The sequence below is a fragment of the Balaenoptera physalus genome, assembly GCF_965194825.1.
Source record: "Balaenoptera physalus genome assembly, chromosome: 13".
NCBI lineage: Eukaryota > Metazoa > Chordata > Mammalia > Artiodactyla > Balaenopteridae > Balaenoptera > Balaenoptera physalus.
In genome coordinates this window covers 25,478,531-25,501,363 of record NC_138892.1, presented here as the reverse complement: position 1 = coordinate 25,501,363, position 22,833 = coordinate 25,478,531, and the positions used below count along the sequence as shown (strand labels likewise).

The window sequence follows — 22,833 nt, the reverse complement described above, 5'->3', positions numbered from 1 at the left end:
TAGATGAACCTCAGAATCATTATGCAAAGTTCTACCTAACCCAACACTCAACTCCCTGACAAATTTTTGGTAACATTTTTATTATAATTCCATAAAACTTATAATTAATTTCAGAAAAATTGGCAGCTTTACAAAATCAACCTTCCTATCTAAAAACATGACACATTTCTCATTTGTCAAATCTCCTCATCACACAATTAAGGTTATTATTGCTTTCTTGGATTTAATTCCCTTGTATATTTTCTAATTAATAAAGTTAATCTATTTAGCTTGACATATTAGGTTAATAAAGTATAATTGACTCTGTGTCCACTTACTCTATAGAACGCTTTAATAAGTTAACTTGTTTTCCAGGTTTTTTTATTGGGGAGAGGTTTGTAGGTATGCTATCATACTATCTACAAATAAAGTATTTTCTATTTCTCCATGTATATATTTTTATTGCTTCATATCTGAAATTAACCTGAGTTTCCAAATTAATAATTTATAATATCAGAGATAGTGGGATAGTGGGATTGTTCAGGTTCTGCTTAAAATAAAAATTCTGACTAATAAAAAACAAACATTGAGGCAGAATATTTTAGAATTAGGGATATTTACTTAATTGAATTTAAGAATATGGGACTTACTTGTCATTATACTTGGAAGCATGACATTCACATTTTCTTTATTCTTTGACACCCTTTTCATTGCTTGCTGGATTTGCCATTGTTTTGGAGACAATTTCAGGAGAAAAAATCCATAGTTCATATACTCTTTAAGGAGGAATTCTGTTTTTGCTATTTCACTACTCAAAAGAAATAAAGATATGATTAGATATATCTGTGTGAAAGCATGTTCATTTTTTTAAAAAGGTTTTACAAAAGTCATTTTCTTGGTCATGTGTTTGAATAATAATTTGCTTAACAAATATTGTAAATATGGCCATAAAAATATGGGCTTCAATAAGATATGAGACGAGAGGCAAGAAACCTGTAGGATGGCTTCCCTCGTGGCGCAGTGCTTAAGAATCCGCCTGCCAATTCAGGGGACTCGGGTTCGAGCCCTGGTCTGGGCAGATCCCACATGCTGCGGAGCAACTAAGCCCGTGTGCCACAACTACTGAGCCTGCGCTCTAGAACCCGCGAGCCACAACTACTGAGCCCATGTGCCACGACCACTGAAGCCCGCGTGCCTAGAGCCCATGCTCTGCAACAAGAGAAGCCACCGCAATGAGAAGCCTGCGCACCACAACGAAGAGTAGGCCCCACTCACCACAGCTAGAGAAAGCCCCCAAGAAGCAACGAAGACCCAATACAGCCATAAATAAATAAATAAATTTATTTTTTAAAAAAAACCTGTAGGAATGTTATTTGAATAAAACATGCCCAAGGATATGCACACATAGAATAGATTGATGATCGTGTTACTGGGCAAGGGCTCACTGCCCAATGTGCATAGATGCCAATACTATGGCACCGGCTTTTGAGAAAAGAAAGAGCTTTATTGAGAGGTTGAGCGGCAAGACGACAGGAGGCAAGGCTCTCAAATCTGTCTCCTTGCCTGTCAACCTCTCAATAAAGCTCTTTCTTTTCTCAAAAGCCGGTGCCATAATATCGGTTTCTATGCGCATCGGGCAGCGAGCCCTTGCCTGGAACAATTTTGGCGACCACAAAGGGACATAGGTCTTCTGAGTGCCTGCCAGAGGCACTGCGGCCCTTAGTGGAGTGTGTGCCTTGCCACCAATCCAGAGTGGCCACCTAGACCGAATCTGTCTAGAGGGTCACCTGTCAGGTTCCTGCTTCCCCAGCCTGGCACTCCAGCTTCCTTGGTGCTACTTTCACTTTTGAGAAAAGAAGCAGCTCCTGGATCAGAGGTGTTTTGGGTGAGTAAGCTCATTAAAATGCACCTGTGCCTGTCTAATAACCTTGTTGGGATTATAGTTTAGAGCTCCAACCTGGGGAGATTTTTGTTGGGTTAGATTCCCGAACCTTGGGTTAGAGCCCCAAGGCTAAGATCACGGGTTAGAGCCCCACCCTAAGGGAGACAATGTAAAAGGTTCTAGCCACTGAGGTACTCAAAGGGTGGGGCTAGAGTCCCAAACCCTGGATTAGAGTCCCGGGCCTTTGGTTTCATTGTTCATCTATGTTTGTCTGTGTCTGACTGTTTTATTTGTTAGGATTGGCTGATAGGGGTTGGCTCTTGTATGACTGTAGCAAAACTTTATTAAACCAGATATGAATGAGGGCCCTCTGACTCAGGAGACCAAAGACATTGCTCCCTGACTAGAAACCTTGCCTTATGGAGGTGTGGGGTTTTTTTTTCTCCCTTGTCCCTAATATGATTGCCTGAAGGTATTGATACAGGTGTGTATCCTTAATGGAACCAGCCCTGATTACCTTGTTGGGGTGAGAGGGTAAAGGAGAAATGAGGGCGTGTAAAGCAGGAAAATCCTCCATCCCAGAGGAACATACCCTGTTCTTGGGTTAAAGGAATTCTATATAATTGGACACATTTTGGTTTTCCCTTACTGAGAATTTTAACCCTGTTTTGCATGAGCCAAACTAACAGGGAGTTAGCATTGAACTGCTTTTAAGTCTCTCTATATATAAAAGGAAAGTTTGCTTGGAGGAACAAACATTGGTGGTGGTGCTTAAGGCCATGGGCTACATACATGGAGGCCTTGGGCTGAATGCATTCCACCTAGAAATAGCCCAGACGTCTAGACTAGCTCGCCTGTGATCTCTGCTGGGGAGGTAAAATGTTTTGGTTGTCTACCAGGAAGATTAAACACCAACATGCAGAAAGGAAGTGAGGGCTTGGGTATTTTGGCCTGTATCTTCCTGAATTCCTCTCTCAAATTCAGCTCCGACTGAGTCTAAGACAGCCCCCTCACTTCACTTTCTTCCAGGTGGTACAGTCACCTCTTTCACCCTCCTCATCAGGTAAGTTTTCTGAGCTGGCGAGTGAGACAGTCTGGACTTTCACGGGCCCCTCTGCACTAGGCAAGCCTGCCCTTAGCACACAGGGGAAAACTATTAGGAGCCTCTGGCCGAATTGACTACAGTCTTGGAACTGCTGGGCAGCTTCCTCAGCAGCTGGTAGCATGCGTGACTTTCAAGCCACAGTTCTTGGCAATCACCTCTAATGGACAGTTTTTCAGTGTTCTCTAAGGGAACCCTCACATCCACGCTGGCCCTCTTTGAGTCCTCATTGGATCCTCCGGGGAATTCATACAGCCAAGTTGTGAATAGTCACTACTACATTTGCTTGCTTCTTTCCAGAAACCAAACTAGGAGATGGAATTGGTTCCCAAACTGTACGGTTCTTGCTTTCTCCCTCACACCTCTTGAGGCTGTCTGCTGTTCTGGGCGGGGTGGGGTCGGGGGGGGTGAGGGAAGCCCATTTTCTAGAGGTTTGCAATCCGTAGACTGTTCTCAGCTCTTGGGTTTGAAACCTGGGGTACCGGCTAACTGTTGACTTAGGAGTTGCTTGTTTGCACACTCTCTCCAAACGTCCATTCTCAGGGGGGCCAGCTAACCCCTCAGAATCAGCACTAAGGTGGAGTCATTGAGGGGGCAAGCCCCGAGTGTGCCCAGGTGCTTCCTACAAAGGAACAAAGTGTGCCCTGAGCCCCAGATTGGCAAACCCTGTGCTTTCCTTCATCTCCCATGAACTTAAGGGTTTTCCAGGTGCAGCCAGCATTGCAGCATCCCACGGACGTCGAGTCTCTGATAAGACTGACGTCAGGCCCAATCCACGGAGGCTGGGAAGAGGCGGCAGGCATTTGCTAACGGCAGTTGTTCCAGGCTCTTCCGTGTTTTTGCTGGCCAAGAAGTAAAATACTTGTAGCACAACGATGGAGGCAGCCCGGTCAGCCAACAACAGAGCTGCTTCACGAAGGGCTTGTTTTCCTCCAGAGGATGGACTTCCACATGGAGAAATCTTGGCTGTCCTACCATCAGCTCTGCCTTGCACTGTGAATATCAACTTTCCTCAGATCAAGAGGAAGCAGGTACAAGTCATTTGACTGTTTTTTCTAACTTATTTTGCAATTTTTTCAGCAGCGTAACCAAATTAGGTCTTTATATCAGAATAAGAATTTGCAGAATAGATGTAAAATCATGGTTCAGAGGCAAGACCCTCAGAAAAAGCCTGTCTTGCCTGCAGTCAGAGCCTAATGATGATCTGCGACTTACTACATTTGGCTCCTCCTTGGGCGCCCTGTGGCCCTCCCGCCATATGAAGGAGGAAGTCCTGCATGGCGTGCCAAGACTTCTACCAACAATCCTCCTACAGCCACAACCAGCCCTACCCTCGTACCCTCCTTACCAGACAGTCAGAAGGGATCGACTCCCCTCCCCGTACATGCCAGGGTATTCAATTCAGTCCACGTGGTCCTCTGCCTCAGGCAGGGCAATATCCCTTAAGACAAGTTCCTGCCGATCTAGATGACCAAGGTCAACCCAGGGGGTTGGTATCTGTGCACTCCCCCCTTTTCTACCTGTGATCTATATAACTGGAAAAAAAACATATTTAAAGCCCAGCTTTCTGTACATGCCTGATGCCCCTGTTCCCTTGTTGGGGCAAGATCTACTAACGAAATTAAATGATCTTCTCACCAGACATTAAAGTACTCCCAGATCAAACCTGCGCCCTCTGAGCTGCACTATTACAACTGGGAGACCTGTCCTTGAGGAAATTCCACAAAAGGTAAGAGCGGATGTTTGGGCTGCAGGAAGGCCAGGGAGAGTCAAGATGCCTGACTCAATAGTAGTAAAACTCCATCCAGGCACCAAGGCTCCAAATTTAAAGCAATACCCTTTAAACAGGCATTCAAAGAAAGGTATAAACCCTCTGATAACCACCTTTCTTAAGTGCCAATTAATCGGACCTCGTCAATCCCCATATAACACTCCAATCCTGCTGGTACAAAAACCCAGGGCCAGAGATTATCGTTTTGTACAGGATTTGAAAGCCATTAACCAAACTGTTAGGGGATATACATCCTGTGATGCCAAATCCTTATACTTTGCTTCTAGTAAAACTAAGGAAGCTTCAGACCAAAATGCAACCCTGACTTTAAACTTCCTGGCGGACTGGGGACAAAGTCTCCAGGGGAAAAGTGCAAATTTCTCAACCAACTGTAAAATACCTAGGATTTGAGTTATCAAAAGGAAAAGATCCCTTATTGCTGGATCGAAGGGAAGCATTAGCTAGGGTAGCTGTACCCACTACCAGAAGGTGATTGCTAGGATTCTTAGGAATGGCTGGGTTTTGTAGTATTTGGATTCCTAACTTTGGACTCATGGCCAAACCCCTATATGAGGCTCTTAAAGGAAATGACAATGAGCCATTAAGTGCACTGTGGAATGCCATAAGGCATCTCATACCATACAAATGACTGAAGAAGTCTATTCTAGCAGTCCTAACCTAACGGATCAGCCTTTAGAAAATGCAGATATGGATATGTTTATGATCGGGAGCAGCTTCGTGGACTGGGGCCTCCAGAAGGCGGGGTACACAGTAGTAACTCATCAGGAAGTCTTAGAAGCAGAAGCCCTCCCTCCAGGTACGTCTGCCAGAAGGCAGAGCTCATGGCCCTTGTAAGAGCCCTGTGCCTCAGAGCTAAGAAAAAGGTAACCATTTATACTGAGTGGGCCTTCTCTGTCATGCATGTGCATGGGGCCATGTGGAAAGAGAGACATCTACTAACATCAGGAAGGGAAGAAATTAAACACACAGAGGAGATACTGGCCTTATTAGACTCTATTATAATGCTGGAAGAAGTAGCCATAGTACATTGCCCGGGCCACCAAAAGACTGATATTAATACAGCTATACAAATATTTCCTATGAAATATTTTGGCTGGTCAGGCTACAAAATGGGCAGCCAGAACCCCAAACCCAGATCCTAAGGCCCTAGAACTCATTCCACTTACTCCTGTTTAAGCTCAGTATTTAGAAATGGATTTAGAGAGAGCAGAGTAAGGGGGATTTCATGCTGATTCTCAAGACTTAGAGGGTGATCAGTACCAAACAACCAAACAAGGCTGGATTTATACTGAATAGGGACTAGTGCTTTTTAATGGAAAGAATTACTACTCATCTACATCAAGGAATGCATCATGGGAGGGAGGCAACCTATCATTGTCTACGACAGTTTATTGTTGGTCCACAGATGCAAAGGACCATCTAAAAGGTAATACAAAATTGCAGGATCTGCGCCAGAAACACTAAAACTGGGCCACCCCCAGTAATAAAAGGGGTGCAAACCCGAGAGACAGAACCAGGAAATGACTGGCAAATAGACTTTAATATATGCTGGTATTTGTGGACACCTTCACAGGATGGGTCGAAGCTTTTCCACGTTGGACAAAGCTTCCAAGGTAACAGAGGCCTTACTGAAGGAAATTATCCCTCGTTTTGGGTTGCTTCATTCAATTAAATGACAACAGAGGAGTTTTCATAGCCAAGGTAACTCAAGGGGTGTCTGGGACACTCGGAATACCTGGAAGTTACATGCTTCATGGAGACCTCAGTCTACGGGAAAGACTGAAAAGATGAATCGTACCTTTAAAGACAATTGCCGAAATATGTCAAGAAATCCACTTAACTTGGGATAAGGTCTTATACCAGTTTCCCTGCTTAGGGTAAGGGTAGCCCCTAGAAGTAAGTTCCAGTTGAGCCCTTATGAAATGTTATATGGGAGACACTTCCTGAAGACTAAGTATTATTGTAGTCTTGAAAATGATCGTATTATAAAAGAATTAGATACTATAGAATGTGTACAGTCTCTAGGTGTTACTTTATCTGCTATAGCTATATATGTTTCTAGTCCATAAATGTTTCCCACAGACATTCCCCTGCACTGCATAATCTCAGGGGATTGGGTCCTCCTTAAAACTTGGAAAAATCAATACCCTGAGAATCAGCTGCAACCTGAGTGGAGTGGACAATTCCCAGACAGGGCACACTCTCCATCACTGGAGGAAACAGGAGGACCCAACCATCCTAACACGGGAGAGAAACCCACTACCGATTTCCCCACCCCCCGTTACACGTGTGAACCCTTAACTGACCTTAAATTACTTTTCCAAAAGAAACAGGAGAGCTAAGGCTCCACCTGGCCAGGAAGAGAAGATGCAGACATCTTCAACCCGAGTCCAGATCAGGCCTATATAAATCCAAATTCAATCTCTAAAAATGTTAAAAATAACATATTTTCTTGCATTCCCAAAGAAATAATGTCCATTTCTGAAGGACTGTTAAAATTAGGAGTTATAGTTCTGTGTATCTTAGAGTTAATCCTTTTACTCATCAGATTTTGCACTTATTGTCTGCATTTTATTTTAAAAAGGCCTCCCCAACTCACAGGATGATTGCCAAGATGTAAGAGTTCAAGGTGGGACTCATAAATAGTCACATTTAAGTGCAAAACAATTTCATTCCTCTTATAAAAATCCAAGCTCTTTAATCAACAGGGAGCAGGTAGGGCAGTCTTGCCCTCTTTCCCTCAAGACTGAGGAGATGTACAAAGAAAAAGGAAATTGAAACAGCATGTAAAACATTGACCAACTTAAACTGGTTTGCCTCAAATAGGTTGTTAATTCATCAGACCTTGAGTTATTTTAAAGACGGCACCGTGCATGTGCTAGACAGGAATCCATGTCTCCAGGATGACCCCAGAACAAAGAATCTTCAGTCTACGAACTTAAAGAATAGAAATGTTGCCACCAGAGCCCTTTACAAAGAGAAGAGTCCTTAAATGAGGAAAATCTGGCTTCCAGCAGCACGAGTAGCTTATGTGGACTGACTTAAGACTAGCCAATCAGCTTATTCCCCCAACCCCTCACATTTCGCCCCAAACCCTGGATCAGGGAGACAGATTTTAGCCCTGCCTCCTGCCTCTTTGTCGGTCGACCTCGTGATAAAGCTCTTTCATTTCTCAAAAGCCCGTGCCATGGTATTGGGTGCTATGTGCATCAGGCAGTGAGCCCTTGCTTGGTAACAATAGATTTACTCTCCTTATTTCTGAGGGAAATATTTTATTAAGTTTTAGACACAGGGAGAAATTAGAAGACAGCAAAAGATGGCATGTATGTAAGAAGAAGAAGGGAAACTAACACTCAGCGAGCATCTATGTACCAGGTAATAGGCAGGACACATTGCATGTATGATTTCATCCTCAGTACAGGATAATACTGATGATAATAATAATAATACATATTATTATTCCTATCTTTTGGAAAAAGAAATAAATGACTTGCAAAGTCATCTGTGTGGTAAATGAGCAAAGTCAGCACACAAACCTGGGTCTGTCTGACTCAGATGCTCACGCTCTGAACAATACCCGGTGACTTGAACAGAAAGCCTTCCCCCAGCCTCGCATTGCTTTCCCATAAAATCATGTTACAAAATGGACCCAGAAGGAGTGTTGAAAATAGCAATGAAGGTCCTTGTGAAAGGGAGCTCCACTCTTATCCTTCAGAGCCTGCCTTATCCATACCCTTGTCAATACCCTTATCAATATTACTCCTCTATCTTCAGCCTCAGTACTTCTTTTGCTCAGAACCTCTCTTAAGCCCTGCTGGGAGTGATATTCAAGAGTCAATAAATGGCGGGCTCATGTATCACCCGTCAAAAGATGTTAGGAACCCCTCATTCTACCACCATAGTATTTTTAGACTGAAAGCCTCTCAGATGTGCTACAAAGAAAAGGATTAAAATGACTAGAACTGCACAGCTTCCAAGCAAAAGCTTCAGAATAAGCTCCCTTTCTCTTTACAAACAAATGTCCAGCCCTCCCTTCAGCAGAGGACCTCTGTGGGTCATCCTGAGCCCAAAAAGAGAAGAGGAAATAAATAGCAGATGCCTGCATCCCTTTGTTCTGTTACCAGCCTGTTTTTCATGACCTTTTGCACCTTTTTAGGGTGACAAGACACATAAACAACAAGCAAGTTCTCTATGGCCAGGCTGTTTGGAAGGTTTAACTGGGTGGCAATTGTGTATAATTACTGTACTTTATGCAAACATAGAGGCTGGTACTCTAGTTCTATAAAGAGAATCTTCTAATTATATCATGGAGGGAAGGAAGGAAGGACAGGATTCTTCGTCTTGGAGCACTTTCAACCTTAGGCTCCTGACGAAAGAGGCTGCTGAAGCCAGAATGCGTTTGAAACACACATTTTGTTAGTAGCAATAGTTTCCAAGAAACTGTCATCCAGTTCATTTGCTGTGTTTCAGACAAGCTATTGTCTTCCACCCAAAAAAGTCTGGGATGTAAGTCTAGGACTTAGTTTTAGAAAAGAGAGAAACACTGAGTCCTCAAAAAGAAAAAACAAGTTTTAGCATGACTCGATACCAAGACCAAGTGCCTCCTGGATCGTGAAATTTCTGTTTAAGGATGTGACAGAAGGAAGCTTCTTGAGGTATTTAAAATTAGATCAAGTTGACATCCACTTGACCATAGAAGAAAATATCCGGGTTTTAAAAAGAGTAGCTGGTGTTAGAATAATTTTATCCCAACTCCTGCTCCTGTAATTTTTGTCATTATAAATCCCAGTTTTTTACTCTTTTTTGAAAAATTTTATTTTATTGAAGTATAGTTTACAATTTGTTAATTTCTACTGTACAGCAAAGTGATTCAATTATATATATAGATACATTCTTTTTCATATTCTTTTCCATTATGGTTTATCACAGGATATTGAATATAGTTCCCTTTGCTATACAGTAGGACCTTGTTGTTTATCCATTCTATATATGATAGTTTGCATCTGCTAATCCCAAACTTCCAATTCTTCCCTCCCCCTCCCCCCTCCCCCCTCCCCCTTGGCAATGACAAACCTGTTCTCTATGTCTGTTAGTCTGTTTCTGTTTCGTAGATAAGTTCATTCATGTCATATTTTAGATTTCGCATATAAGTGATATATGGTATTTGTCTTTCTCTTTCTGACTTACTCCACTTAGTATGATAATCTCTAGGTCCATCCATGCTGCTGCAAATGGCATTATTTCATTCCTTTTTATGGCTGAGTGGTATTCCATTGCATATATGTACCACATCTCCTTTATCCAGTCATCTGTCAATGGACATTTAGGTTGTTTCCATGTCTTGGCTACTGTGAATAGTGCTGGAATGAACATTGGGGTGTGTGTATCTTTTCGAATTATGGTTTTCTCTGGATTTATGCCCAGGAGTAGGATTGCTGTATCATATGGTAACTCTATTTTTAGTTTTTTGAGGAACCTCCATACTGTTTTCCATTGTGACTACACCAATTTACCTTCCTATCAACTGTGTTGGAGGGTTCCTTTTTCTCCTCATTCTCTTCAGCATTTGTTACTTGTAGACTTTTTAATGATGGCCATTATGACCACTGTGAGGTGGTACCTCATTGTAGTTTTGATTTGCATTTTTCTAAGAATTAGAGATGTTGAGCATCTTTTCATATGCCTGTTGGCCATCTGTATGCCTTTTTTTTGTTTTGTTTTTTGTTTTGTTTTTTTTAGGCTGCGCCATGCAGCATGTGGGATCTTAGCTCCCCGACCAGGGATCAAACCTGTGCCCCCTGCATTGGGAATGCAGAGTCTTAACCACTGGACTGCCAGGGAAGTCCCCATCTGTATGTCTTCTTTGGAGAAATGTCTCTTTAGATCTGCCCATTTTTCGATTGGGTTGTTTTTTTGTTATTGACTTATTCGAGCTGTTTGTATTTTTTGGAAATTCGGCCCTTGTCAGTTACATCATTTGCAAATATTTTCTCCAATTCTGTAGGCTGTCTTTTCGTCTTGTCTGTTGTTTCCTTTGGCTGTACAAAAGCTTGTAAGTTTGCCTATGTCCAATTTGTTTATTTTTTGCTTTTATTTCTACTGCCTTGGGAGATTGACTTAAGAAAAATTGGTACATAAATCTGGTTTTAATATCAACCAAGTTAGTTTCAACCAAGTGTAAGTATAAATATAAAAAATACTCCCAATTATAATTGTAAGATGACTGTAAAAATATAAAAAGCACCCCAATTTCAGAGATGTTAAAATGGGGGAAGAACAGTGCCTTAGAATGAAGAAAAAAGGACACTTAGAAAATAATTTATTGTTTACCCCTAACATTGGTTTACTTCTTTTCAACTAATTTCTTGGTTTCTGTAACAACAAGTTATAGAAATGTTTCAGCCAGAGGTCACTGTGTCCTGGCACCCAGGTAGAGATAATCCTTGATCGACAGATTACTTATTTTTAAAATGTGATCATACTTATGAAATCATCAACTGATCAGGATTAGTCCCACTGAGGTCTTGCCAGGCACAAGTAGGTTTCAGTGCGGCAAGGACACTTGATGAGGAGAAGACGATGCCCGGCCTCACCTTTTCACCGACTGTATCTCCATACTCGCCTTCTTCAGCTCTGCTGTCATTTGGAGTTTGTTTATAGTTTCTTGTGCTGCACTGAAAAGAAACAGATTTGTTAGTTTGTTTTGTATTGGGCTGCGTTCTGAGAAACTAAATAGAAGAAAGAAGGAGGGAAAAAGGCGATCTGGCCAGAGTGAAAAAACGAACATTTTAAGAGCGTCTACAGATCTCTGGTCATTTTCTCGAAGGAACTCTTCAAAGGCCATTGCATCTTCTTCGAGCTTTTTTTCTGCTTTCATGAGTTGTCTTTCCTTCATTGTTGCGTGTTTTTCAAACTTTTGAATTGTGTTTCTTTTGGTTGACAGAGCATACTAGGAATATTGAAAACAGAAGTGCATCAAAAACATGATTCCACATTTCTAGCACATTTCAACGGTCTCACAACAAAGGGAAAAATAACTGGCCTGTTCTGTGATCACTTGTATTAGAAATAATAGTATGCCCAATCTTGGGGCTATGGCCTTCATTGCATGTAGGGATTTTATTTTCAGGATAGTTAGAACGGAGACTCATGCCTTTCTTTCACTTTTATAAAGAGGCTCAATGTTGTTCCAAAATGGTCCCGCAGATCAAAATAGCTACGTATCCCCTCAGGCTCTAGCCTAAAAAAAATGGGGGGAGGTTCCATATCCCTCCAAAGAACAAGTCTACTTAGTATTATTCAGTGTCCCTCCAATACTTTCTGGGCCTTGGGAAATTGGGCTGTCTGTAGCCACAAAAGCTTTCCTGTAGGAAGTACCGTGGGAGAGTCAGGTTCCAGTGATTCCTCCAAGGGGGTGGGGGGGCTGTTTAACCAGACTCAGAGCACCCTGTTTAGATCCCCAAATACAACTTTGATAGCTAGCTGCTTTTTTTTTTTTTTTTTTAGTACATAATATAAGAATCCACTTGGGTTTTTAATGCCATGCGTGAAAAATAAAGTGTAAACAAAGCCACATATATTATAATATAAATGGATTAGAATATGGAAATGAGATAACGTTAAAGAAACAACAACCAAAAGTTAGATACTCCAAGTTTACAACCCCAAAATATTTCATTTATTACTTTGTTTGCCAAGTAGTTACTGAGTGTCTAGTGTGTGCCAGGTCTGTTTTAAGTGGTACTGATAGAGAAGTGACCAAAACAAACAGCACTGCTTTTACGAAGTATTCACTCTAGTAGAGCAGGGTGTCGATTAAAGGAGAATAAGTGGTCCAGTGGGCAAGGGCAGGGGGTTAGCCCAGGAAAGCCTCACTGATATGGTGAAAATTAGACAGAGACTGGAAGGAAGTAGGACGCAAAGCATGCAGATATCTGAGGGAGAAATGTTCCTCCCAGAAGGAAAAGCCTCCTGTGCAAAAGTTCTGAGGAAAGAGCATGATTGGTGTGTCCCAAGAACAGCAAGGAGGCCAGTGTGGCTGGAGCAGAGTGATGGAGCAGAGAGTGGTAGGAATGAGGTCAGAGAGCGAGTGAGCTGGGGACCAGAAAAGTCACCAGAGGTCTTCAGCAAAGGAGGGGCAGGTGTGGAGAACAGACTGACTACAGAGAGCAAAAGTGGGAGCAGGAGACCAGTGTTCAGAAGTTCTAACAATAATTCACACAAGAGCTACTGGCAACACGGACTGCAGTGGCAGCAGAGGAGGTCATGAAAAGTAGTGTGATTATAGATATATTTGGAAAAATATATATTCCAAAGGATATTTGGGTGTGGGCTGTAAGAAGGAGGAGTTGAGGATAACTCCAATATTTTTGGCATAAACAACTGGAAAAATGGAATTGCTGTTTACAGAGATAGGGAGCACTGCCTGAGATTCAGATCTGCAGGGGCAGGGAAGGGTATAGCAGGGGCAGCTTTGGAAATGGGAAGTTTGAGATGCCTATGGAGCATCTAAGTAGCGATGTTAAGAACTACAATTACAGTTGTTGAGTCTGGAATTGGCGTTTGTGAGTCTGGAGTTTAGGAAAGAAGATCAGGCTAGAGAAGTAAACTTGGAAGCTGTTAACAGGGCAGTGGAATTTAGAGCCTCCAGCCTGGAGGAGGGTAGGTAGAGTGTGGGGTGAGGTGTGAGCCCTGGGCATTCCAGCATTTGGAGATCAGGGTGAAGAGGAACAAGAAAATTATGAAGGAGTGAGCTGCCAGTGCCGTGGAAGAACCAAGACATAGAGAGGCCTGGAAACCAGCTGAAGAAACTGTTTCAAGGAAGGGTGATCACCTGGGCCAATACCTGCTGGAAGTGAGTAGAAGGAAGACTGTGAAATGACCATTTGAATTTGGCAATAGAAGTGGTGTTGGTGGAATGATGAGAAGAAAAGCCCCGACTGAAGTGGGTTTAGAAGAGGCTAGATCTTCAAGGTAGGAGAGGCAATGTATCTGGGGCATGAAATGGAAAAATAAAATGTCCAGGTGAAAATTTGGCAGGTATATGCAGGAAGTCTTCTATTCGGCTAATGGGAGAAAGAAATTATTTTAACTACCTCGAGCATAAATCTGTCTCTCTGGTCATTAATAAATTCATGGACAGTCCTTTTTGTGTCTGCACCTTTAAAGAAAATTGAAATAGACTTAGGTTTGGTTCATTATCCCTCAAAGAGGTTGTATAAAATAAAAGGTATGTAATTAAATTATTGCATACAGTATGTATCTGACTTAAAAAAAATACCTTCAGATAAACCTTTTCCTAACCACTGAAAAATTACTTTAATAATATTAGCTACCATTTATTTTATGCCCATATTCCAGGAACTTCACTAGACTTTTTAAATATATAATTTAATTCTATTAATAACCCCAGTAAGGTTCTTATTACTATCCCCATCCTGTATGTGAGGTCCTGAAGCTCAGAGATGTCAAGATGCTTGCCCAAGACTGCACAGCTAACAAGTGGCAGAAAGGTATAGTCACTGGTACCACCGTGTTGCCCAGCATTTGCCTCTTTCTCATACAATTACAGTGCAGAATATGCACCTCCAAGAGCTTCTAAATAAGTTGACATGGCTTCCTTCTTCTACATTAATTATTGAATTCAAAGTCCTTTCCTAAGTGATTTTCTTGTTCTCCGAAGATTTTTTTTTTTTCCGCAATTTGGGAAAGTACATGGATTTTGGGAGCCAAAGAAATTTTTTTTTTTAGTTACCACAGCAAATGCTGGGCACTCCATGTGTGTTCATCCTTCCTTCCTTTTAATTTTCAATTTAAAAATTTGGACAAGACACATTTGGGGGAAGATTTTATGACTCCATCATCGTACCATTAACCACTTTAACCTCATTAGCTTCAAACTGCTATCAATCTCATTTATAGACACTTCTTGATCTGATGAGTAAGAAATGCCCATGACATTTTGATGACCAGATTGCCCTCATTCATAGAGCAATAATGAATAGCTTGTAGTATTTTAACAGGTTGCCTTCAAAGAACATTAAAACAGGTTATGTTTTTTTCAACAACAGGCAAACTTGCTTAATTCTATGAGCTTCCCGATTCTGGACATAAGAGTTTTACGGCCTGGACAGTCAAGGCTCCTCTTTAGAAAGTCTCTGTATTTCTACATCTGAAATGAGATGAGTGTAAAAGGTAGAACTGAGTGTAAAAGGCCAGAGCTAATAGCTCTAATACTGTATCATTTTGGCCGTGACCTTCTTCCTTAGAGCCACGAAAATGAGTCACAGTCTATTTCTTTTTTTTTTTTTTTTTCCCTGGCCGCACTTTGCAGCCGCTGAACTTCCCTGACCAGGGATGGAACCCGCGCCCCCTGCAGTGGAAGCATGGAGTCTTAACCACTGGACCGCCAGGGAAGCCCAAGCCTATTTCTTGGAAAAGGTATGTTTTCTTATTTAAAATAGATTTTCTCCCAACTCTCAACCCCCGTTTACAAAGACCCCCTACCATATTATGAGACTGCATACTTTGTTTTTCTCACCTCCAGAAAAGCCCCCAAACCTAACATTAACAGTAAATATTCAAAACAATATTCTTAATCAAACAGTAATTTAGCCTTACCTTCTGTTAATCTGAGAATAAGAGTGGGATCTAGCCCCAGTTTTTCAGTTGAGGTACCACCTGTGTCAGCGAAGATTCCTATTTGGCCCAGGTGTGAACGATTCTTCATTCGGGATGAAAAAGTAGACTTTTGGTAGATTTTCATGCTGCAGTTCATAAATTTTTCCTGCCCAAGTGAAAAAGTTTAACAGAATTTCTAATATACAAAAATAATGTTGTGTTAAAATAGTGATTGTATATAAAATTATCATCTGCAACAAGCCCTTTTCTCATTACTAATTCGTTAAACAAGCAACTTCAAGTTCTTTTGTCTGAAGGATTGTGCCAGTTTTCAATTCCTTCTCATATGAAGCTGAGCACAAAGATAGGAACATTCAACCTTGATTAAACATAAACTTCACGAACAGGAGACTGGAAAGTGTTCTGGTTTTATTTTCACGATCTCGTCTTGCTCAAAATGTGGGTCTCTTGGAGATTCCACCGATTTGAAAGGATTGGTTCTGTGGAACTGAAAACTTGAGAGCAAATGGACCTCCCCAGTAGACATTAAAAAAAATCAGGCTTCCCATTTCTTGAATCTTTTCTCAATATCGGATACTTTCAAACTATAGAACACATGCAGAAAACCATCACCTCACAGCTGAATTGGTTAGTAAGCATTTCTAGATTTTTTCCCCCTCATTCTAATTAGGATTTAAACAATTTTTTGTAATCAACCTTTACTTCTAGTAATAAGCAAAGCAAACCTCATGAAATCCAAACCATGGATCTGCTTCTGTACTTGTATGACCCTGAGAGTGAGTGCCTTACTTGCCACACCTTCGTCCCAGCCCACTGATCTTGTCTTTATTTAAAATTTTGATATTTTGTTCATCATGGATTTTTTTGCATTAATTTTAATTTCTTACAATAGTGAATTAAAATGTTGCTTATTCTGATTGCTGAGTTTTTGCCTCCCCCGTAAATTTTGCACCCAAGGCAAGTACCTCACTTGCCTCACCCTAATCCTTGTCCAGATTTTTATATATATTTTTTGTATCATTCAAATTTCTCAATGAGCTTATGTAATTTTTACAATGAAAAAAATAGCAATGATGTTTTCATTTGAGGGAAAAAGGATATTCAGGAGTTTATATAAAAGGATGTGCTCACAACAGGAACAATGGGACAAAACATCCTATCTCAGGCTGCCCATTTAAATTTTTTTTGTTTTAATTAATTAATTTATTGATTTTTGGCTGTGTTGGGTCTTCGTTGCTGCATGCGGGCTTTCTCTTATTGCGGTGAGCAGGGGCTACTCGTCATTTCGGTGCGCGGGCTTCTCGTTGCGGTGGCTTCTCTTGTTGCAGAGCACAGGCTCTAGGTGCGTGGGCTTCAGTAGTTGCGGCACATGGGCTCAGTAGTTGTGGCTCACGGGCTCTAGAGCGTAGGCTCAGTAGTTGTGGCGCACGGGCTTAGTTGCTCCACGGCATGTGGGATCTTCCCGGACCAGGGTTCGAACCCGTGTCCCCTGCATTGGCGGGCGGATTCTTAACCACTGTGCCACCAGGGAAGTCCTGCCCGTTTAAATATTGACATAAGCCTCCGTAATCTCAATGAGTCACGTTTAAGACCCAAATGTTCCAGCAGCACTGTAGCAGGTGATCAGGAATGCAGACTTTGGAGTGGACAAATCTGATTTTGAATCTTGATTTGGTACTTACAGATGTGTAAGCAAGTTCATTTAACATTCAAACTATATTTGTGCCTACTGTGTGTCAGGCACGGTTCTGGGTGCTGGAGAGAGGGCAATTTTTTTTTAAAAGAACAACAACAAAAAAAGACAAAACCATTGTTTTCATGGAGCCTACATTTTAATCCCTTAGCATATCTGAGCCTCAGTTTCCTTCCATAAAATGGGAATAACAGTTCCACCTCTTAAGGCTTTCATGAGGATTCAGTGAGGTTGTACATAAACAACCAAGCAGGATGCCTAGAATACAGGATGAATTCAGTACGTGGGAGCTACCAGGTGCTAATAATTACTAATTAGCCTGTGATTTTACTTCTAGTGACTATAAACACAAAGATGAACAGGAGAAAAAGAAACTATGTTAAAGCGTCTAAAAGAGAAAATATTAATAAAAACCTACAACATTGATACTATACTTTTCCAGATGACTGAAGTTTTTTCACAGGCATTAGGTTCATTCTGACAGGTAGAAAAGAAAGGTTGGTGAAAAATTGATAACAATCTGTTGGGTTGATGTATTTGGAACTTGGATGGCTAATACTAAAGATTTGTAGGAGATTTTCTTAAATTTATGCTCAGCACTCATCCCCACTCTTAAGATTCTGCTCACCTCTTTCTTGTCACATTTCCCCCCTCTTCAATCCTTCTATCTATTTAAATTCACTCCCTTCCTCATCCCTACTCTCATTCCCTTTATCCTAAAAGTCTTTCTGCAACATCTTTATCCATGGGTTCTGGCACTTTTTCACTCATAGAAAAACTGGAAGTTCTCATTCCTCTAAGCCAATTGCTAATGGCAGACGTCTGCTCTTAGTCCATCTCTTGGGTAATTCATAGTACACGTAAAGAGAATCAGTAGTCCCTAGAAGTTGTTATACTTCTATATTTCCATATGTATTAATCCCCCTATTGATTAATGAAGGGTTGGTGATGAACATAAAGGAGAAGAAGAGAACCAGCCATGCTTAGGAAGGGATCATAAAGTTCCCAAACTAAACCAATATGGTGTACCAACCAGGAAAAATAAGTAGAAGCTGGTGAATGTCTTTGTTGTGCAAAATAAAAATAGCAGAATGACTAAACAAAGGCTCTGTACCCAAACGAGAGGGAAAATGTTGTTGGATTGCACAGCAAATGCATGCAAATTCACATCTAAAATACATGTACAAATCCAACTTCTGATGGATGAAAAAGATAAAGAGCTCAGAAAACCAGGGATTGAAAATGGTGGTGTGTGATTGCAAGCCATCAGTTTTAGAGGCAGCACAGGCTTGTGATTAAGAGCATGGGCTCTCATTATGCTCCTTCATCCTCACCCCTCAATTTCCCCACCTTTCAAAAGAGTTGGTATGAATAGCACCTACCTTGTGGGATTGTTAGCGGAGTTAGCATATGTCCTGCCCTTTGGACAGCATCAGGAGCACAGTAAGTGTTATATAAGTGTAAGCTCATGGAGAAAGCACTCCAAGGAGGGAAGATACTTGGTGTGTTTGAGAAACAGCAAGGAAACTAGTGGAGCTTAAGCACAGTGAACGAAGGGGATTGACAGCCAAGGTCAAAGAGACAACAAGGGCCCTGTAGGTCATTTACTCAGTGGAATAAAGATCATTAAATGAATCACTCTGACTGCTGAGCTGAGAAGAGACTATAGCAGAGGTTGAGGGTCAAATCGGGAGACCTGTTGGGAGGTTACAGCCATTAAGAGGCAAGAGCTTATCGGGTCTCTTGGGATAGTAGTGGAAGTGGTGAGAGGCGGTCAAATTCTATATATATTTGGAAAGTAGAGACTACATGACTGGCTGATGGTTTGGATGTGGGGTATGAGATAAAGAGCCCAGGAAATAAAGAATGAAGTTGCCATCAACAGAGACAGAGAAGGCTGTCTCTGGGGGAAGGGGTGGGTGGGAAGAGCAAAGTTTCAGTTTAGAACATGGTAAGTTTGAGGTATCTATCAATATTAGAGATCTAAGGGGATGTGGGTATAAAATATACTGTTCTTCCAAGTGAACACCATGCTGGTTGGTTTAATTCTTGCATTATTCTAACATTATGCAATCACACATGGTCACTACATTATATAAAAGGCTGAGTCAGGTCCTTTGATGCGTGTCATCGTAGGGGCAGCACGAATGGCACTGTGGAAAGACCCTGGCCTTTGGGAACAGGCAGGTTTGAATCCTGCCTCTGACTCCACCCAGCTCTTTCTCTTAGGCCTACCCGAGTAAACTCAGCGCACCTTAGCTGCTGCTTCTATCAAGTATGGATACTAATACCTTTCTTACAGCCTTGTTGCAATTTCCAAGCACAGATAATGTATGGGAAGTGCCTACTCATGATAGACTGATAAGGAAATAATTGCTTATACTTTTTTCAGAGTAGATATCCAGATCTGTCCTCTTTCTGGTCCACTTTGTCTTGTGAATAAGCACAGCACTTGAAAAGAACAGGAGAGGTAACTGACAACTAGCTTTCCTAAGGAACCCTGACTTAAAGTTATTGAAACCCAGTCCTTTGAGAGGAATTGACCACCAATATCCATACAAATCTGGGGACTCTGACTCACCTTAGGGCTGATTCTTACTATTCCAATCTTTGTGGAAGTGGAGAAAGAGGAATGGGGTTTTATAGTGTCCAAACCTAAAGTCCTAGACCAATTCTAAATGAATTCACAATAACAATATCTAGCACATGTTATCTGAAGCAGTTTGTGTTTGATTTTCTCGACAACTCTCTCTACAATTCAGTGAAAATGGATTTGCAGATTCTCTCATTAGGAGATAGAAAGCTCTGTTTGTCCCCCACGTGCAAATGAAGATTTAGACAGATTCTCTCAGACTCAATGCCTTTCAAGTTTTTCCCACCTCATTCCGCCCACTTGGACAAATACTAGGAGAAAGGGCTGTGAACTGTGTCCTGGGATAGTGCGTGGAGACCAGCACTAGCAATTTTTTATTTACAGGAAAGCCGGGGGCCACTAGGTCCTTGGCCTGCTCTGTGACCTGCCTCTTTTCATTAGGTCAGAAGCAGAGCGTGATGGTGAGGAAATTACCTTCAGCTTGACCTTTAAGGACCTGCTGGCGTCAAGCTAGCTATTTGGTATGGGCTTTTCTGTTGACATTTCTGACTGCACCTTTTGCAAACTGAAAATATTACTGGAGTTCAAGAGGAAGGAAGAGTAGGGGAAAGAAATCAGCCAATTTGAGTCCCATGATGTGAAAAGTACTTTGTAAACCAAGGAGTGCTACAGGGATGCTGGTTACTTCTGAGGAAAAATGTGTTATCCTCACCCCTCTATAATTATTTAACAGTGACTGGAGGAGAGAAGTCCACTCTTAACCTTCTTGCTTCTACAAACTTCTTGTTTGCAGGGGCTTTTTGGGGAATGTTGTCTATCTGGACTGTAATCGGATACACTCAGTTCACCCACAGATACAAATTCCCATGAAGAAAAAGTATGATTTCTTTTAGACTTACCAAGAGCTTGTAAGCTTTAAGAACATGGTACATTCTTTGAAGGACTATTGGTTGAAATCAAATCTTCTAACTTAATTGACCAGCAAGACAAATAGCAGGATTAAAATAAACTAATAGTAATAATAATAATAACAATACTTCTTTAGAGCTAGGCACTGGGCTGAGTGATTTACATTTCATCTTATTTAAAGCTCAAACAAGTCCATAAAGTAGAATCAATTATCCCCATGATATGGATGAGGAAAATGAGGCTTAGAGAAATTAAGTAAATTGCCCAAGGTCAAATAGCTCATAAGTTACAGAAGTGTGATTATGACAAGTTTACTGAACCCCAAAGCCTTCTATGTTCCTAAAATTTCACCCCATGCTTAGTTTATACCTCTAATTGCAAAATCTGCAAATATGCCTATAATTGCAAAATGTAGCAGATTCAAGTCTTTAGCAGAAATTTGATAAACAAAATGTTAATATTTCTCTATGAATTAGTGACTTTATGTGTTTCTATTTTCCACTGTTTATTTATTTATTTATGGCTGTGTTGGGTCTTCGTTTCTGTGCGAGGGTTTTCTCTAGTTGCAGCGAGCGGGGGCCACTCTTCATTGCGGTGTGCTGGCCTCTCACTATCGTGGCCTCTCTAGTTGCGGAGCACAGGCTCCAGACGCGCAGGCTCAGTAATTGTGGCTCACGGGCCTAGTTGCTCCGCGGCATGTGGGATCTTCCCAGACCAGGGCTCGAACCCGTGTCTCCTGCATTAGCAGGCAGATTCTCAACCACTGCGCCACCAGGGAAGCCCCAATTTTCCACTTTTCTATGGGTTGGCCAAAAAGTTCCGTTAGGATTTTATACTTCTCTTATAGTATTATTTCTCTGTATATATTATACCTTTCTTTTTAAAACTGTGAAAGACTCACATCTCTTTCTGATTGTGTGTCTGAGCTGTGAGTAATCTATGAATTTTTTTCCCTTTTAGGGTCTCTTTTATTCACATTATCTATTTAATTCTCCGCCCCTCTTCTTTTTTCTTCTCTCTTTCCTACCTGTCTGATCTGTCTCTTTCATGGCCATAATATGAAGCTTAAGTATATTCGTATTTATTGTGTTCATTTAAAGGAGATTTTGCTTTCTGTTCTTCGTTTTTAAATGGCTTTATAGTGACAAAAAAATGGACTTTTAGATTTTGTGGGTTTGCTGGCCGCAGCTTTCTTTTATCATATGTTATTTGCGTCCATAAAGTGTCTTCCTTTTGATTGTAAAGTTTTTGCTGGGCAGGGAAAGGGCCTTCCTATCTTTGAATGTCCTACCAGGCCTAACACAGAGCTTCTAATAAAAGTGTATAAACAAAATAAAATATTTGAGAAACTCCAAACCCAGTGCCTGCCAGTGTATTCACAGCAACTGACAGGCAGGCGAGAGATGTGGCTAAGAATTACAGACCATCTTCCTTAAACAAACTTAATTTGGTCTCCAATCTTGGTGAGGGCAGGTCCCACCGGATACAGTTGCGGTGGGCGACACTGAGCTGAAACCAATCTTACCTCGACAAGTTTGCATTCAGGAGCCGTTCCAACCTATCCTTCAGGAAGGCGTTAGGGGAAAATGGGCGAAGGCGCCAATCGATTTTTTAGTCTCGGCTCTATCCTCCCCTGCCCCGCTCCCCCTTCATCTCGGGGACCGTGTGGTAGGGAAAACGGGAGCGGAGAGGGCCAACCGCAAAGTGTGCGGCACCCGCCACCGTACTCTCGGCCGCGCGGACCCTGGAGCGACGCCCCCCCCTCCTCCCCATCCCCGGGTTCCCTCTGCGGGCGGCCCCCCGAGTCCTACCCTGCCGCGAGTTTCTGGGCAGAGGTTTCTCCCCACTCTGTCCCCTCCCGGGACTCCGTCCCAGGTTCCGGCCCCTGCCCCTACCCAGGTCCCCCTCCTCCCCCATTCTGCCCCCTCCGGGCCCCCTCGCCCTCGGTGACTCCCTTCCGCCAGGTCACGTGATCGTCGCAGCCCGCCTTTCTCTCTCCCCTCCGCCGAGCCGCAGTTTCCTTACCTGTAAAGTAGGGACAGGACTCTCTACCACATTTACCCAGAGCATGACAAAGCGACCAGGAAAGAGAAGATTCCATTATAACGTTTATTACTAATCATCATTCTCATTGCTGGTGCTCCTATTGCCGGCTCGATAGTGGGGGGAGGCGCGCATCCCAGGCGGTCTGGACTGGCAGCTGCTAAGACCGCCCTGCTGGCCCCGCCCCGCCCTGCTGGCC

General features: G+C 42.1%; 2 protein-coding genes across 2 annotated transcripts in view; one reads left to right on the top strand and one right to left on the bottom strand.

Moving 5' to 3' along the window:
• SNRPF (small nuclear ribonucleoprotein polypeptide F) overlaps positions 1–7,572 on the top strand; it is a 36,334-nt gene extending 28,762 nt beyond the window's left edge. The window contains exons 4-6 of the transcript XR_014252285.1: positions 3,900–3,994; positions 4,605–4,692; positions 7,340–7,572. The gene's annotated coding sequence lies outside the window, so the exon portion shown is untranslated. The remainder of the gene's footprint in view (positions 1–3,899; positions 3,995–4,604; positions 4,693–7,339) is intronic.
• CCDC38 (coiled-coil domain containing 38) overlaps positions 1–22,828 on the bottom strand; it is a 43,715-nt gene extending 20,887 nt beyond the window's left edge. The window contains exons 1-6 of the mRNA XM_082419568.1: positions 22,617–22,828; positions 15,376–15,541; positions 13,851–13,915; positions 11,541–11,704; positions 11,349–11,429; positions 630–787 (exon numbers count right to left, since the gene is read on the bottom strand). Of these exons, the coding sequence (XP_082275694.1) occupies positions 630–787; positions 11,349–11,429; positions 11,541–11,704; positions 13,851–13,915; positions 15,376–15,541; positions 22,617–22,661 (679 nt within the window). The 5' untranslated portion in view covers positions 22,662–22,828. The remainder of the gene's footprint in view (positions 1–629; positions 788–11,348; positions 11,430–11,540; positions 11,705–13,850; positions 13,916–15,375; positions 15,542–22,616) is intronic.
• Positions 22,829–22,833: the final 5 nt, after the last annotated feature.